This window comes from Thunnus albacares, chromosome 21 (genome assembly GCF_914725855.1).
Source record: "Thunnus albacares chromosome 21, fThuAlb1.1, whole genome shotgun sequence".
In the NCBI taxonomy this organism is placed as follows: Eukaryota; Metazoa; Chordata; class Actinopteri; order Scombriformes; family Scombridae; genus Thunnus; species Thunnus albacares.
In genome coordinates this window covers 15,014,115-15,027,461 of record NC_058126.1, presented here as the reverse complement: position 1 = coordinate 15,027,461, position 13,347 = coordinate 15,014,115, and the positions used below count along the sequence as shown (strand labels likewise).

General features: G+C 39.3%; 2 protein-coding genes across 3 annotated transcripts in view; one reads left to right on the top strand and one right to left on the bottom strand.

Annotated features, from left to right (window-relative positions):
• Nucleotides 1-746: 746 nt before the first annotated feature.
• Nucleotides 747-7,076, bottom strand: LOC122972842 (suppressor of cytokine signaling 6). The gene is made up of 3 exons (XM_044340198.1): nt 6,661-7,076; nt 6,144-6,213; nt 747-4,570 (listed from the first exon to the last, which is right to left on the bottom strand). The coding sequence occupies exon 3, from the start codon at nt 4,442-4,444 to the stop codon at nt 2,834-2,836; it is 1,611 nt and encodes a 536-aa protein (XP_044196133.1). The 5' UTR covers nt 4,445-4,570; nt 6,144-6,213; nt 6,661-7,076; the 3' UTR covers nt 747-2,833.
• A 5,408-nt stretch (nt 7,077-12,484) lies between these two features.
• The window catches only part of rttn (rotatin), a 32,442-nt gene continuing 31,579 nt past the window's right edge, over nt 12,485-13,347 (top strand). For both annotated transcript variants that reach the window (XM_044339895.1, XM_044339894.1), the window contains exons 1-2: nt 12,485-12,643; nt 12,965-13,152. In XM_044339895.1, the coding sequence (XP_044195830.1) occupies nt 12,613-12,643; nt 12,965-13,152 (219 nt within the window). In that variant the 5' untranslated portion in view covers nt 12,485-12,612. The remainder of the gene's footprint in view (nt 12,644-12,964; nt 13,153-13,347) is intronic.

The window sequence follows — 13,347 nt, the reverse complement described above, 5'->3', positions numbered from 1 at the left end:
TCTTTTTTTCTTTAAACCGCCATCTGAAGGACAACTATAGGTAGGAGAGGATCCAAGCATGTCAATGGAGAATATTCAAGTGCAAAAAAACGGTTCAATGTTTTTATGATTCTCATGCTTTCTGAAAACTGGTCTGCAGGCAGATAAAATGGATACCTCAAACAAGCGTACATTCCTTTTGTACAGCCCCATCCCCCAGATGGCAAATGTCACAAAAAAAAAACAACTCACTAAAAGGATTCTAAAAGAAAAATACATTTCTTGTACACAAAATGTCCAGCCAATGTTTGTGACAGAAAAAAAACATCCCTCTACACAGCCAAACACAACCTAGACCCTTCATTCCTATACAACTCAAAGCTTTTAAAATGCTAAGACTTTAAACATGCAACACCAGTCAAAGTTCCTATCTAATTTCTGCTGTGCTAGATTCATGGTAACAGACACCAACATTTCCAGCTAACTAAAAACTAGAACTATGCGCTAACGACCTACCAAAGTTGTCCGAGAGACCATTTCCAAATACTTTTAAGGACACTGATGTCAAAAAAGATGCTCATTCATAATGTGAAAACACAATTCCCTGTCAAAGTATCCATATAAAGCACTTGCGTAGCATACTGTGTGCTCTTCCCTTTACTCTGGTACGAACAGCCCAGTAGAGAGACAATCTGTGGGGTGGTGGAGCTCTGTAGGGACGATGGCAAAAATTTATGCTTTTTTTTTTTTGTTATTTAAAAAAAAAAAAAAAAAAAAAAAAAAAAAAAGTCCCTCAAACCCATATGACATTAATGATGCCATGCAGCTGTGATGGAACTTTTGTTGTATGCTGAAACCTTGGCATCACTCCAAGATGGCAAGGAGGACTTAACCTCTGGCTTTCCCAAATCCTTTTACCTAAGCTCACACCACCACTCATTTTTGTGATTCCTTTGATCTGGGTCCAGCTCTTTGCTGACATCAAGAGACTAAGAAACAGCCATACCTACATACAGATTCAGGTCAATTGACTGGTGGTCCGTTTAAGTTGTAGTGTAATTGAGGGTAATTTTCTTTACATATAAACTGCCTAAGTTAAATGCAATTGTGCATTAAACAACCTTTTACTCAGAGTTGCACTTAAACAACACAGCCAAAATCTTTAGCATTTTACTGTGTGACATCTTCTCTCATTTAGATCAAGTCAAGTGCCCTTAATGGACAGTCTTAAAGCCTTTACTACATGCGGATACAAGCATTACAGATAGTGACAAAGTTGTTAGGCCTGAGCTGCAGTGCAGTTTTTGTAACATTCCTAATGCAGAAAGATTTACTTTAATGTTAACTTATTTTCAAAAAGGTCTATACATCAACTTAATGCTGTTTCTACAAACAGCACGACATGAAAATCCAGCATTATCAGTACCTTTAGGCTTGCGTATTATACAATGGCTACATGCAGCCATACAATTTAAAGCTTCTTCTCTGACCAAACTGTTTAAAACCTCTGACAGACTGGTGAATTTTGGACAGCTTTTGCTACAAAATGTTAATACCATGGACCTGGGTCACCCTTGTGACTCTGAAACAGATTTTATCAAGTTTTACAAGATTCTTTTAATATAGTGTTTTGGTGAGTGTTACAACTTTTAAGCGAAATCCAGATCTGTGTCTGAGGATACTGTATGAAAAAAAACTGCATCCACTGAATAGATAGTTAAGTTTGAAAATAATCTGGTTACAACATGAATGCAGTTTCCGGTGAAAATGAGGTTTTTCTTCAGTTTGACATGAAAATCACAGGTTGGCTTGCTATTTGACTAATGACATAGTATGCATTTTAAACAGGTTGAGAGAGGTGGTAATGGCACATAATCTGACAAGCAATAAAATGCAAAAGATGATCAAAATTGGTCAGTCTGCAAAGAGCTAAAAGGGGAACTCCACCGATTTTACACATTAAACTCTGTTTACAGGTAACAGGGGCTAGTACTGCATATGTGAAAGAAAGTAGCTCCAGGGGGAGCTGCACAAAGTTTGATGAATTTTGCTTCAAGTGATGTCACTTGTTGTCCTCACTCTGAAGACTACAAATTTGAAAATTAAAAAAATAAAATATAGGTGTGCAGAATTCGAAAAAAAAAAGCACAGCACACCCGAGTCTCCAACAGAACTGTCAGTGGTCGAGTTGGATTGTGAGGAATGTAGGCACCAGGTTATGAGAAGGAGGAAGAATGTGTGGAGGGAAAAAAAAAAAAAAAAAAAAAGGTTTCTGGTTCTGTGGCACTGATTTTAAACCTTGTTTTATAGGGGTGCAATGCAAAATCAGTGGAGTACTCTTTTAAAATGGACAAATCTAATTTTAGCAATGCAATTCAATTCTTTAAATCATCTTCGAAATGTACAATTTAGTGGAAAATTAAATGAATTCTCAAGTTCACCAATACCAGCTAATGTGAAATTTGGAATGAAAATGTATTTTTTCACAGGCCCAATGAAGATTTAAAACCTGCTCTTCTTGCACAGCTGGATATTACACTTTACCATACATTTCAATGCATGCCTTATGTCTGCACTTTATGTATGCAACTAAGATAACTTGACTGTACACCTCTTCTATATTTTTTGCAATAGATTATCTGTTGGCCTTTGTCTCTGCAAACAGAGCCTCCTAAAACCAGCTTAAAACCCCAGAACAGTGGAATGGAGGACTAAACAGTGACGGAGTCACCTGGACACAAATCAAGAGCCACCAGAACCAATCATCTCAAAACTATGGTTGTCTGTAAACCTTGTTTAAATCTCTTAACTGAACACAAAAGTGCAAATTGCTACCACTGTCCTGTCTGTGTCCTCAGTAGTGCTTCTCCTGCAGGTAATCTTTCATCTTGTTAGGTAAGGGCAGTTTCTGAATTAGGTCTATCCTTGTGTATTGTCTAATGACAAAGCGACAAAGGTACTGCAGGGAACGCACTTGCATAAACCGAGATACTGGGTTGGTTAGTCTGACAGGGTAGGTTGCAGACCCTGGTAAGCGAGACCTGGAATAGCAAAAAGCTCCATTCTCTGAGTCTTTGATAGAGTGTTCGATTAAGTCAACAATGGACGTGTGTCCCTCCACATCAGGCTGCTCATAGAAGCTGAAGCGTCCATTGGAGTGTTCAATGCGGGTGTGGAGAGTTTTGCCCTGTGACCTGAAACTCAGGCTGAGCAGGTACCTGTCATCTGAGCTGTCTCTGACCAGGAATGAACCATCAGCTAAGTTGACCAGCTTTTCCTCTGCCTCCCAGCGTGTAATTGGGCCCCAGTACCAGCCCTGTCTCGCCAGCTTCTTCAGCTCCTCTGTTAGGCTGGTCACGACCATGGGCCCACTGCTCTGGACTGAGTCATAAACCCGACTGACTCCAGGAGCAGAATTTGGGTCAAAGTTGAGATGGTGTCTTACCCTCTCAGCTACCTGGCTGTCTGAAGAGCTGAACCCCGAAAAAGTCCTGGGGATATGTCCATTACTCATCATGGGCGGCAGGAGAGGAGAGAGGGGAGGTGGGACCTCTACTCTTGAGCTTTGGAGCATCACACCAGCAGAACCGATGAGAAGACCATTAACTGAGGTTTCCATGAAAAGATCTGGTGGCATCCCACTAACTAGTTCATGTTCCTCCTGTCCCTGGTCTGTGTGGAGGGACCCATTGTCTGCCTCAGCCACCACCTCCATAGGAGAGGAGCTGTCCAGGCAGAAGGAGTGGGACCCTTCCGGGTACATTCCCTCATCTAAAGGCATTGTGTACTGGATGTAGTCCTGGGGCGTCAACCCCAGCACCACAGGCACATCATTTTCATCGATATTTAGATGCAGCTCGCCGTTTTGTGGCTGCTGGAGATTCTTTAATGATTCAGCTTGGTCCTGAAAGAGCCCTTCCATCTGGAAATCATGAAATTCTTTCCTGACACCATTTAAATTGGGACTAGGGCTAGGAGAGTGAACCATGGCTTTGACTTTTACCTCCATTTTGATACACGCCTCATCAGAGTTGACTGACCGCAGAGGCCATGGTGAGGGGCTATAATGGTGACTTCGTAGTGATGCAGATCTTAGAGGTCTCTGGGCTTTCACCTCATTGAAGCTAATGGGCACAGAAGAGGATGAGAAGGTGTCTTCATCGTCCACTGAGCCTATGGCAGAGGAGCCACCTTTCACCTTTGCCTTCTGCTTGGCAGACAGCCTTCTCTTTAGTGATCCCATCAGGCTCTCACTCTTGGACCGGCCCTTATTCTGGCCACTTTTGTCCTCTTCCCCACCAAGATCACAGCCTGAAAGGTCTTTGGTGTAGCAGCCCCCAAAAAGTGACTCCTCCTTAGAAAACTCTGTGGTCACTGAGGGCTGCGGGAGCATGACAAAGTCCCCCTCCTCCTTGCCCTTTATGCTGAGGGACTTGCGGATGGTCTTAAGGCTTATCTTCTTCATTCTGAAAGGCCCTCCAAAGTGGGGGCATGGGATGGCTCTCCTTGTATCCTGATGAAAGTACTATCCACAGTATACTCCCATCAGGCCACACAAAACAAGTCATGCATACAGTGGAGCCACCGAACCCTACAGAAGGAAAAACAAACAAAACAGAATATTTTGAGTTTTTTACAAATCATGTTCATAACAAAAACGACCTATGCCCATTAACAACATAACGCAAACTTCAGAGCTTATCACACAGAACAGAAGTAATGACAACAGATCTATTAATTTCAGTCTGTTGGTTTTCAGACAGTGGCAGCGATTCTGAGGTTAAGTGCTAACCATCAGCTTTAATATGGAAGTTTTTACACTCATGGGTGAACAGGCTAAGAATATCAGCTGCTTTTATACACAATCTATATACCCATGTTTGTAGAAAAAAATAAAATGCATGAGACAAATGACATACTAAATAAAGTCATCATATTTGAGATTTGGTTGCAATTCATTACTAACTTTTTATCAAGTCTATGACCCATAAACATAGTGGTGTAACTGAACGGAGTTGATCCGTATGGATCGCCCCTCACGGTTCAGCACACATGTGAACCGCAGATTACTTGCAAAATTCAATGTCTCATTGGAGACAAAGTAAACAAACTGCTGTAGCTACAAGTCATGGACAGACGGCGAGTCACTAACAGGGATTTTGAAGAGTAAGAACCAAACCAGCATATAACAGGTCCAAAGTGACATTTGTAGATATGTTTACATGCTGTTTAGCTATCAAGCTGCTAACCAATGTTAGCAGTGCACTTTTCCCCAGTGAATGTATGTTTGGTGGCTTGTTCAACAAGCTAAGCTGCAGGACAAGACATGTGTTCATGTTTGTATGTTATCAAGTTTTGATAATGTGGAGACAGGCTATTTTTTCATTCACTACCATATTTAAAGGAAGAAGGTATCATGTCTCATATTGCACTTTAACTTAACAATTGAATATTGAATATTTTATTTAAAACACTGGACATCTTGAATGTTGTTTTCATTTAAGATCATGGGCAAAAGTTCTTTGCTTTAAGTGTTTTACAGAGTAAATGAAAATCAAAGTTATATTTGCCCCCCCCCCTTTTTTTTTTTTACTGATCCGAAAAATGATCTGATCTGTGACTCAAAATCGTGATACAATCTGAACTATGAGTTTTGTAAACACCAAGCATCTGTGCATGTTTATGTACAGATGTTTGGTGTTTTCCCTGCCAGGCATATGCAACTTCCACTATTTGTTCCTAAAAACTCTCTGGTTGCTTAGCATGTATGTTTAGGATTACTGCCCTGCTGCATTGTTCATTATGATGTATTAAAAAAAAGCTGCAATTCCTACATTGCTCATGCAACATAGATGTGAAAACCCTCACACTACAGCACTTTAACTTCAGTCATTATATCATGTCAAATTTGATGTGCTTATCTACAAAATCAAACAGCATAAAATGTGTCATTGCTTAAATACACACTGACCATACTGAGGAGTGACAGTCATGATTTTATGAAATTAATATCAATCAATGTCTTTTCATCTGACAGGAGAAGAAAAAAAACTATGACAGCTCTGCAAAAGCCAGACTTAACATGTATCTAGAGACATGTGCCACTTAAGGCACCCAAATAAAGCAGCTTGATAAATCAAGACAGCTGCAATCTGATTACTCACCATTATGTGCAGGAAAATGGTGACTCAGTTGGATGGGTCAAGTTCCACTTCCACCACCTTTCATTTGATACTATGAAAAACAAAAAGGCAGCTCATTATAAAAGTTCTACTGTTCTGATTGAATGTTACATGTGTATTTACGGTGGGAAAAAAATCCTTAACATGTAACTATATCATCAGTTAGGATAACTTATCTGTAACAGCAACGTTAGCAAGGTTTGTCCTGACCTGGCAAGGCCTAACATTACGCACACACAACGCCATGCCTTTAGCTAAGCTACGTGTGTTAGCTTAGGGCTTTAATGTCGAAATTCTGAAACAGTGCTTCAACGATTCACTTAGTATGGTTTAGATATAAAGAGCATAAAACACAAAGCACCGTTATTCAATATAGCCTGCCAACCTAACAGATGTTAGCTTGCTAGTAGGCTAAGTGATTTGCTAGCATATTTGCTTTCAAAGCAAATTCGTCATATATAAAACATTCATCATATATGCACATTGAAAAGTCTCTTACCCGGTCACTTCTGCTCCTCTTACTGGGTGAAACAACCCAGTGGTGTTGGCATTTGTTTTGTACAAGACGTTCATGAAAGGTTCGCTCCTTGACGATTGTTGGCTAATGTTAGCTTTACTAACGTTACCTAAGCCAATCAGCTAGCTGTCGAAAACATACAACGTTACCTTCCCTTTAGTCGCCTCCTGCGTCCAAACAAAAGAGTAAAGCGTTTATGTGGCCGGATTGTATACTTCTCTAAACGTGCGGTTATACATTGCGACTAGAATGACACAATAAGGTGGCACCTTTCTGTCTAGGTTGGCTAACACTTAGTAGCTCACGGCCTCTTCCTTTCTTCCTTTGTTGCCTGTTGAATTGTGGGAGCAGATTCAGACCCACAGCAGCTCCATCAAGTTTCTACATCCCAGAGCCAGAGCCCCTGTGCAACCGTGACACCTACACATCATCTGCATATTTTCATTAAATCAAGAAATCACTAAATAAAATACCGTGCAACCGTGACACCTACACATCATCTGCATATTTTCATTAAATCAAGAAATCAATAAATAAAAAATGTATATTTTAACATAGCAAGTATGTAAAATGATTTGACCTGCTCAGCAAATTAATAACTGGTAGAAAAAAAGGAAAAAAATCGTAATATAGACATTGGAATGTTTTGTGCCATTGCAAATAACAAAAATGTGGCATATTTTTACATGTTAATTAATAATATCCATTGCAGACATGAGTGATAGGATTTCCCCCCATTTAATAAAAGTAGAAAGTTACCTATTCACCTCACTCATTACAGCAGAGACATGAATCCTTGTGCAACATGAAATTATTAACTATAGTCTCTGAAATAAATTTGAATTTATTTGTACAAATGATTATTTTTGTTAGGGTGCTGCTGCACTCCCTCAGACTGTGTTTTTAAATGCATGAGCCATGTTACTTGGACAACTGCAGCACAGGAAGATTTAGTGAGATTATAAATTTTAGTGAAATTATTATTCAAAACCGCTAATATGTAGATCAGTCTTTTATAGACAGTCTTTATTGTATCATGAAGAGAAATGTGACATTGAAACATTTCTCACAACTCATTGATTTCAAATATTCTTTGTTTTGTTCAACCACATTCTGCTCAGTCTAACTATGATTGCACTGGCAGGAGGAGTGTGTGTAACTAGCTGTATATGAAGACACTCAGTTAAAAATATGTCACAATTAACTTTTCTTTTATGTGTGGTTTAGGTTATAAAAAAATTAGTATGCTTGTGGGATAACACTCTTTTACTATGGCGTCCTGACTCACAACTTGATCAGTTTGGAGTGAAAAATCTTTCTCTCAGTGCAATAATCAGGATTCCATTTTCCACTACAGATGGTTACTGTAGAAATATCAACCACTACTCTTTTTTTCCCCTAATGTTGGCTGTGCTTAGCCGTTATGCATAGAGGTCTCTCTAATTTGTATTCAAGACTCTCCAAGTATTTTCAAGTATTTGATATAGCAACTAAAACTTGAACTCTGAAATGATACATTGGTTGCCTAATTAGTGTCAGTATTGTTTTAAAGTAAATTGTGTTTACCACTGCCAGGCTAATTTAGTTCATATGCTGAACATTACATTGTTTTTTCCACACTGTCAAGTGTATGGCAGTCCTTCCCCAACCTGCTTAGGGCAACTGTGTGTAGACAGGCTCTATGCAAAGACTCTAATTACCAGGCCCTATTAGGGTTGATCTGGCTGCCTTCTCTTGATGTGTTGGCACGGGAGGGGAGGGTGGTGGTGGTGGTGGTGGTGGGGAGGGGGGGGGAGAGGAGTGGCAGCTCTTAGATATAGCACCAAGGACACTGGAAAGCAAGGATGCAATGTTTCTACATGCTAAATTAGACCTGACAAACAAACTTTTAGTCTGGTTGATATTTGTTGCCAGACAGTAAAAACAAGTAAATATTCAGCTGCGGGCACACCCCAGTCTGATTCTCACGACAGGATAAACATATCAAAAGTTAGCTTACTAATAGCAGTCTGTTTAGTTTTTATGTAAATTAAATCTTGCTGTAATAGTTTGATTGGAATTAAGCATTTGCATGATGTTGCCTGACACTGCAGTGCAAAACATATGAGAGCCTCCAGAGCACCTCTCTCTTTCTCTCTCTCTCTCTCTAAAAATCAATATTTCCAAAAGAATTTGAATGTATGTATAAGCATGACTCAAAACATTGAATCTCAAGTCAATGTGGAACATTGTACACATGAGGTATAGGCCACACTGTTTAATGAGATACCTATACATGTGGGGAAGCTCCCTGTGTTTCATCTTAATTTCAAATGAATGCTGTATCAGCCATAAATTATTTGCTCAATATGTCTGCGCTTGCTTCAGTTTGACTCAGTCGTTTGACTTGACTCCCTTTGTCGATCGGGGATTGTCGGGGGCCCCTCAGTGCCTACCCTCATATCCTCACCACTTGCAGTGGAGCGGAAGACGGGTACAGCAGGCATGTCAAACAGTGACAGGGCCAGTGGGACCACTTGGGTTTTGTTTCAGGGATGAATGTGGAATAACATAGGAAGGGTTTGCCTCAAAATACAGTCTGAGCATTTATGGTGAGAATAATGCCCACACCTCTGCCTCCTTGTTTTGGTGCCTCACTGATTTCAGCAGATTTCTGTTTTGCAATATTTAAAATTCAATGAGTGACCCATGGCTAAACCTGTCCTTCTTATCCCCTTTCCCCTCCTTAGATGGCTTTAATTACTGTTGCACCAACTGTGTCCACATACAATGTAATGACTCAGCTACAGAGACTTGATCTCAGGCCAGTTGGCTGCATGGTTAACACAATGAATGCATTGTCTATGCACGCATATGTTCTTTGGGTCTGTTAAAACGTCACCCTTGATTTCACATTATTAATTCTGGTAGTAGCTCCTTGTATTTTGTTGCCATATGGGGTGCTGAATTTTGGAAAATTACAATAATGATATGATTAATTAGCTGATTTAACCTTGCTTTATGCATGAAAAGCTATATAGGTCACAACCAATGCTATTGCATATGCGACAGCTCTTGCAAAGCGTTTGATAATAGACTTACATGGTTTATGTTACATCTGCATCCTCACATTTCTATTTCTATTTCTATGAAGTCCTATGCAGACACAGCAATATGTTATGATTTTGCTCTACTGTATGTTTGAGGCTTGTCTTTTAAAAACTCTATTTTTATTACTACCTTTATTGCTAGATACAATATTTAGTCTCTGCTTTAGTCTGCTACATGATGGTTTATGATCGGCTTTAACCAAGATGAGAGTCCAGAGACAGAGGTGCTTCCACCAGACTGAGGAGAGTAAATCTGGCTTCAAAGTATTTAAATTGGCATGGTTTCCTCTCAGAGATCAGGCTTACATTCATGAACAGCCTGAGGTGGTTTCTGGCATATGAGTAATTTAGCCTGATGTAAAACGACTGACAGATTTTGCGTATAATTTACAATGTTAAAACTCATTAAATTGCATTTGAAAACTCGGGCAATTAAAAGGTTAGAGTACAAAACACAAAGTAGGCCTTCAAGCCAAATACGTACTTATATAGCTTGGAGTGACAAAAATGTTTAAGAGGAATATGACTGAAGGGATGACTGCAGTTTTTAGGACATGAGGTAATATTATACAAAACACATCTGGTGGCAAAGCATCGTCTGATGGACAAACATACAGGTGTGAATGACATACACCTTATCCCATGTTTTCATTTATTTAAAGTGAAGTTTTGCTTCCTGTCTGCAGCCGGTGCTAACAAATGATTCAAGACATACAGTGCTTGTCAAACAGAAATGATGTGATCTACTGTTTGGAGCAGACTCAGCTAATATTGAGAACTCCTAGTCTGACCCATGGCAATGTATTTTTCAGTGAGTAAAGAAGACCTCTTCAGATGTTCAGATGTAGGAGCTCTCCCTCACAAGAGGGGCTGTTGTCTGAACTGAAATGCAGGGTGTCAGAAAGAGGCTGCAATGTATTCTCATTGTACATCTGTGGAATGTCAAAAACATTCATAAAACTTAGTCCTGTACACTCTATCAGAGGTTGGGAGGACTGGAATAAATCTTTTAGGTCAAAATGGACCCTTTGACAGGTTCATCAGTATGATTTTTGTGCAGAGAAGCTGTGTTCCAACTCACAAAACTTAATTTCAGACACTGGTCTAAATGCAAAGGTTTCCAAAGAAAACGTCACACATAATTACAGGGACACATGGATAAGATGATTTTCTATTTTGTGGAATGGTACAGCCATAAAAAACAGCACCCAGTATTTGAATATTTGGCTCTGTGCAGTAAACATGATATATGAAGCTCTGGAACAAGTGCATACAGTATGTGATAGAAATGACTGTGAATAAAATATTGAGTTAACTTTGAAGCTACTTGAGGGGGAGTTGGGGGAGGAAAATTGGATAAATGTACCTACACAGTATGTGTGCTATAAGACCCACATAAAACACATTATGAAAGCAAAAATTGTCATTTTCCTTCTACAGCTCAAACAGTTTAAGAATCTATGTGACATTAGAACATACAGTATGCGGCCAAATTAATTATGGGCTTAAATCCCTCCAGAATTCTCACATGCTGTGTGATTATATTATTATCTTATCAAATTATCATTTGCTAGGTTTGTTAATTATCACCCTGTCGGTTGATCATATCCACATCACATCTCAAGTGTGAGATCACGTGCAATTGGATTAACTTACACACAGAGTATGAAAAGAATTTATGCCTACACTCGTGTGGAGAGGCAGTGCACATCAACTTTGATTTTTGAGGACATCAGTGTTTGAGAAGATTAATTTAATGACAGGATAATGTGGCTGCTGTCAAAACTTCACTCAATATGTCAGCAATGCAAAAGCCGTCAATAATTTTGAAGGCATGCCTTGAAACACTGATTTTCCCAGCAAGAAAAATCACTTCAGTGTGTTTACATAACATTTCAAAAGATTAGGTGAGATAGATATGCCACAAATCAGTATTTGTCAACCTCTTATATCAATCACATCCCTTTTGGCTAGTTTTCTAACCGCTGTTCATATTTGTCCATGCAGTTTGTCTGGCATGTGTTTGACAGTTATTTTGTTTTACCTATGCAGCTTCAATTTGGGCAGAGATGATTTGTGGTCTATTTGGACCTTTATTGTTGCATGTTTGTTGTTCAGATCCCTGTAAAATGCTGCAGTATTTATAATTAAAATTAAAGCCCCCCTCCACTCAAAATTATTTTTTCTTCTTGTTACTTCACTTGAGTATTTGAGCTTCACTGTGCAGAGTTAGAAGGCTGTTTTCACATTTGTCTGCTGAAGGAGGAAAGTTCTGAGTTTAAGGGGTGTATCTAATGAGCAGGATTTGTGACATCACAACTAGTTGGGAGACAGACGTGGTCCAGTATGCAGCTTACACAAGTGTGGTGCAGAAATGTGAAACCTCCAGTACATATACACAGAGAACGGACTTTTTAGTGAACTAGGAGACTTCTTGTATCAATCAGTTAATTGTTTTTTAATGAGGGGGGAGGAGTAGATGTCACTTTAAGAATTTTAATAGATAATTTAACTTTTTAAGGTGGAAAAACATATTAAACACAAATTATTATTCAAAGTAGAGCATTTTATGTACATCTTAAAACATATCTGGAGGGAATCTTTATGTATACAGCTGTAGCTGTTGTGTACCTTGCAGTTTCTCCTACACAGTTGAGGCTCCTGAACGCACCCTGGTCCTCTACAGGAAGTGTAGTGACGCTGGCGCGTTTGTTGAAAACAGACCCGGGCAGACGTTGTTGACATGACACTGGCAGACAACCCCTCACTAAACTGACAAACCTGTACCGTTTCTGAAGCCTTTTCAACCTGGTTTATACACAGAGAGACGCAACATACACTGGACATGGAGTTATCTCCACTTATAAAGAAAATAGGTAGGCAAATGTAGTTTTGAATGCTGACTTTACCTGAACTTACTATGACAAAACCCACTCACTTAACGCTACCTAATTTTAGCCACTTGCATGCTAGCTAACGATAGCAAATCTCTTCAGGTTGCCTGTACTTTTATCTGCAGCTGTTTTTACGTTACGTAAAACGTAACCCTAGTATGCAGAGTTTATTTCATCGCTAAAGTTAGCGAAGAAATCCAAGTCAGTAAGACTTCCCTAAACAGTTGATTAGCTAAAAACTCAACTTCGCTAATGTACGTTAATGTGTCTTCTCAACTGAATACTTTTTAAAATCAACTATAGGCCACTCTTTGGTGGAGATACGAGTCCGAGCATTGAAGAGCATCATCTGTAAGCTGGACCATTCCCTGATTTCCGTGTCTGACATTGTCCAAGAGAGGATGCTGTTTGTGTATCTCCTGGAGTGGTTCAATTTCCCCGAGGTGCCAATGAAGGAGGAGGCTCTTGAGTTGCTCTCAACTTTATCAAAGGTAACTTACATTTTAAATATCTTACTAGGAGATTGATGTGAAGGACAGTGGCTAGAGGTTTATTGTTTATTTTAGGAGCTGATCCTATAGAAAAAGAAAATTATATACAGTAAATGTATTTTACCTTGACTTGACTATATCTTTTAAAAGCTTATCAGACAATCAATCAAAGAGTCAATCAAAGGATTTAGAAGC

Excerpts from the sequence above, each read along its gene's own strand:
- LOC122972842 (XM_044340198.1), bottom strand. The coding sequence starts at position 4,444 with ATGAAGAAGATAAGCCTTAAGACCATCCGCAAGTCCCTCAGCATAAAG.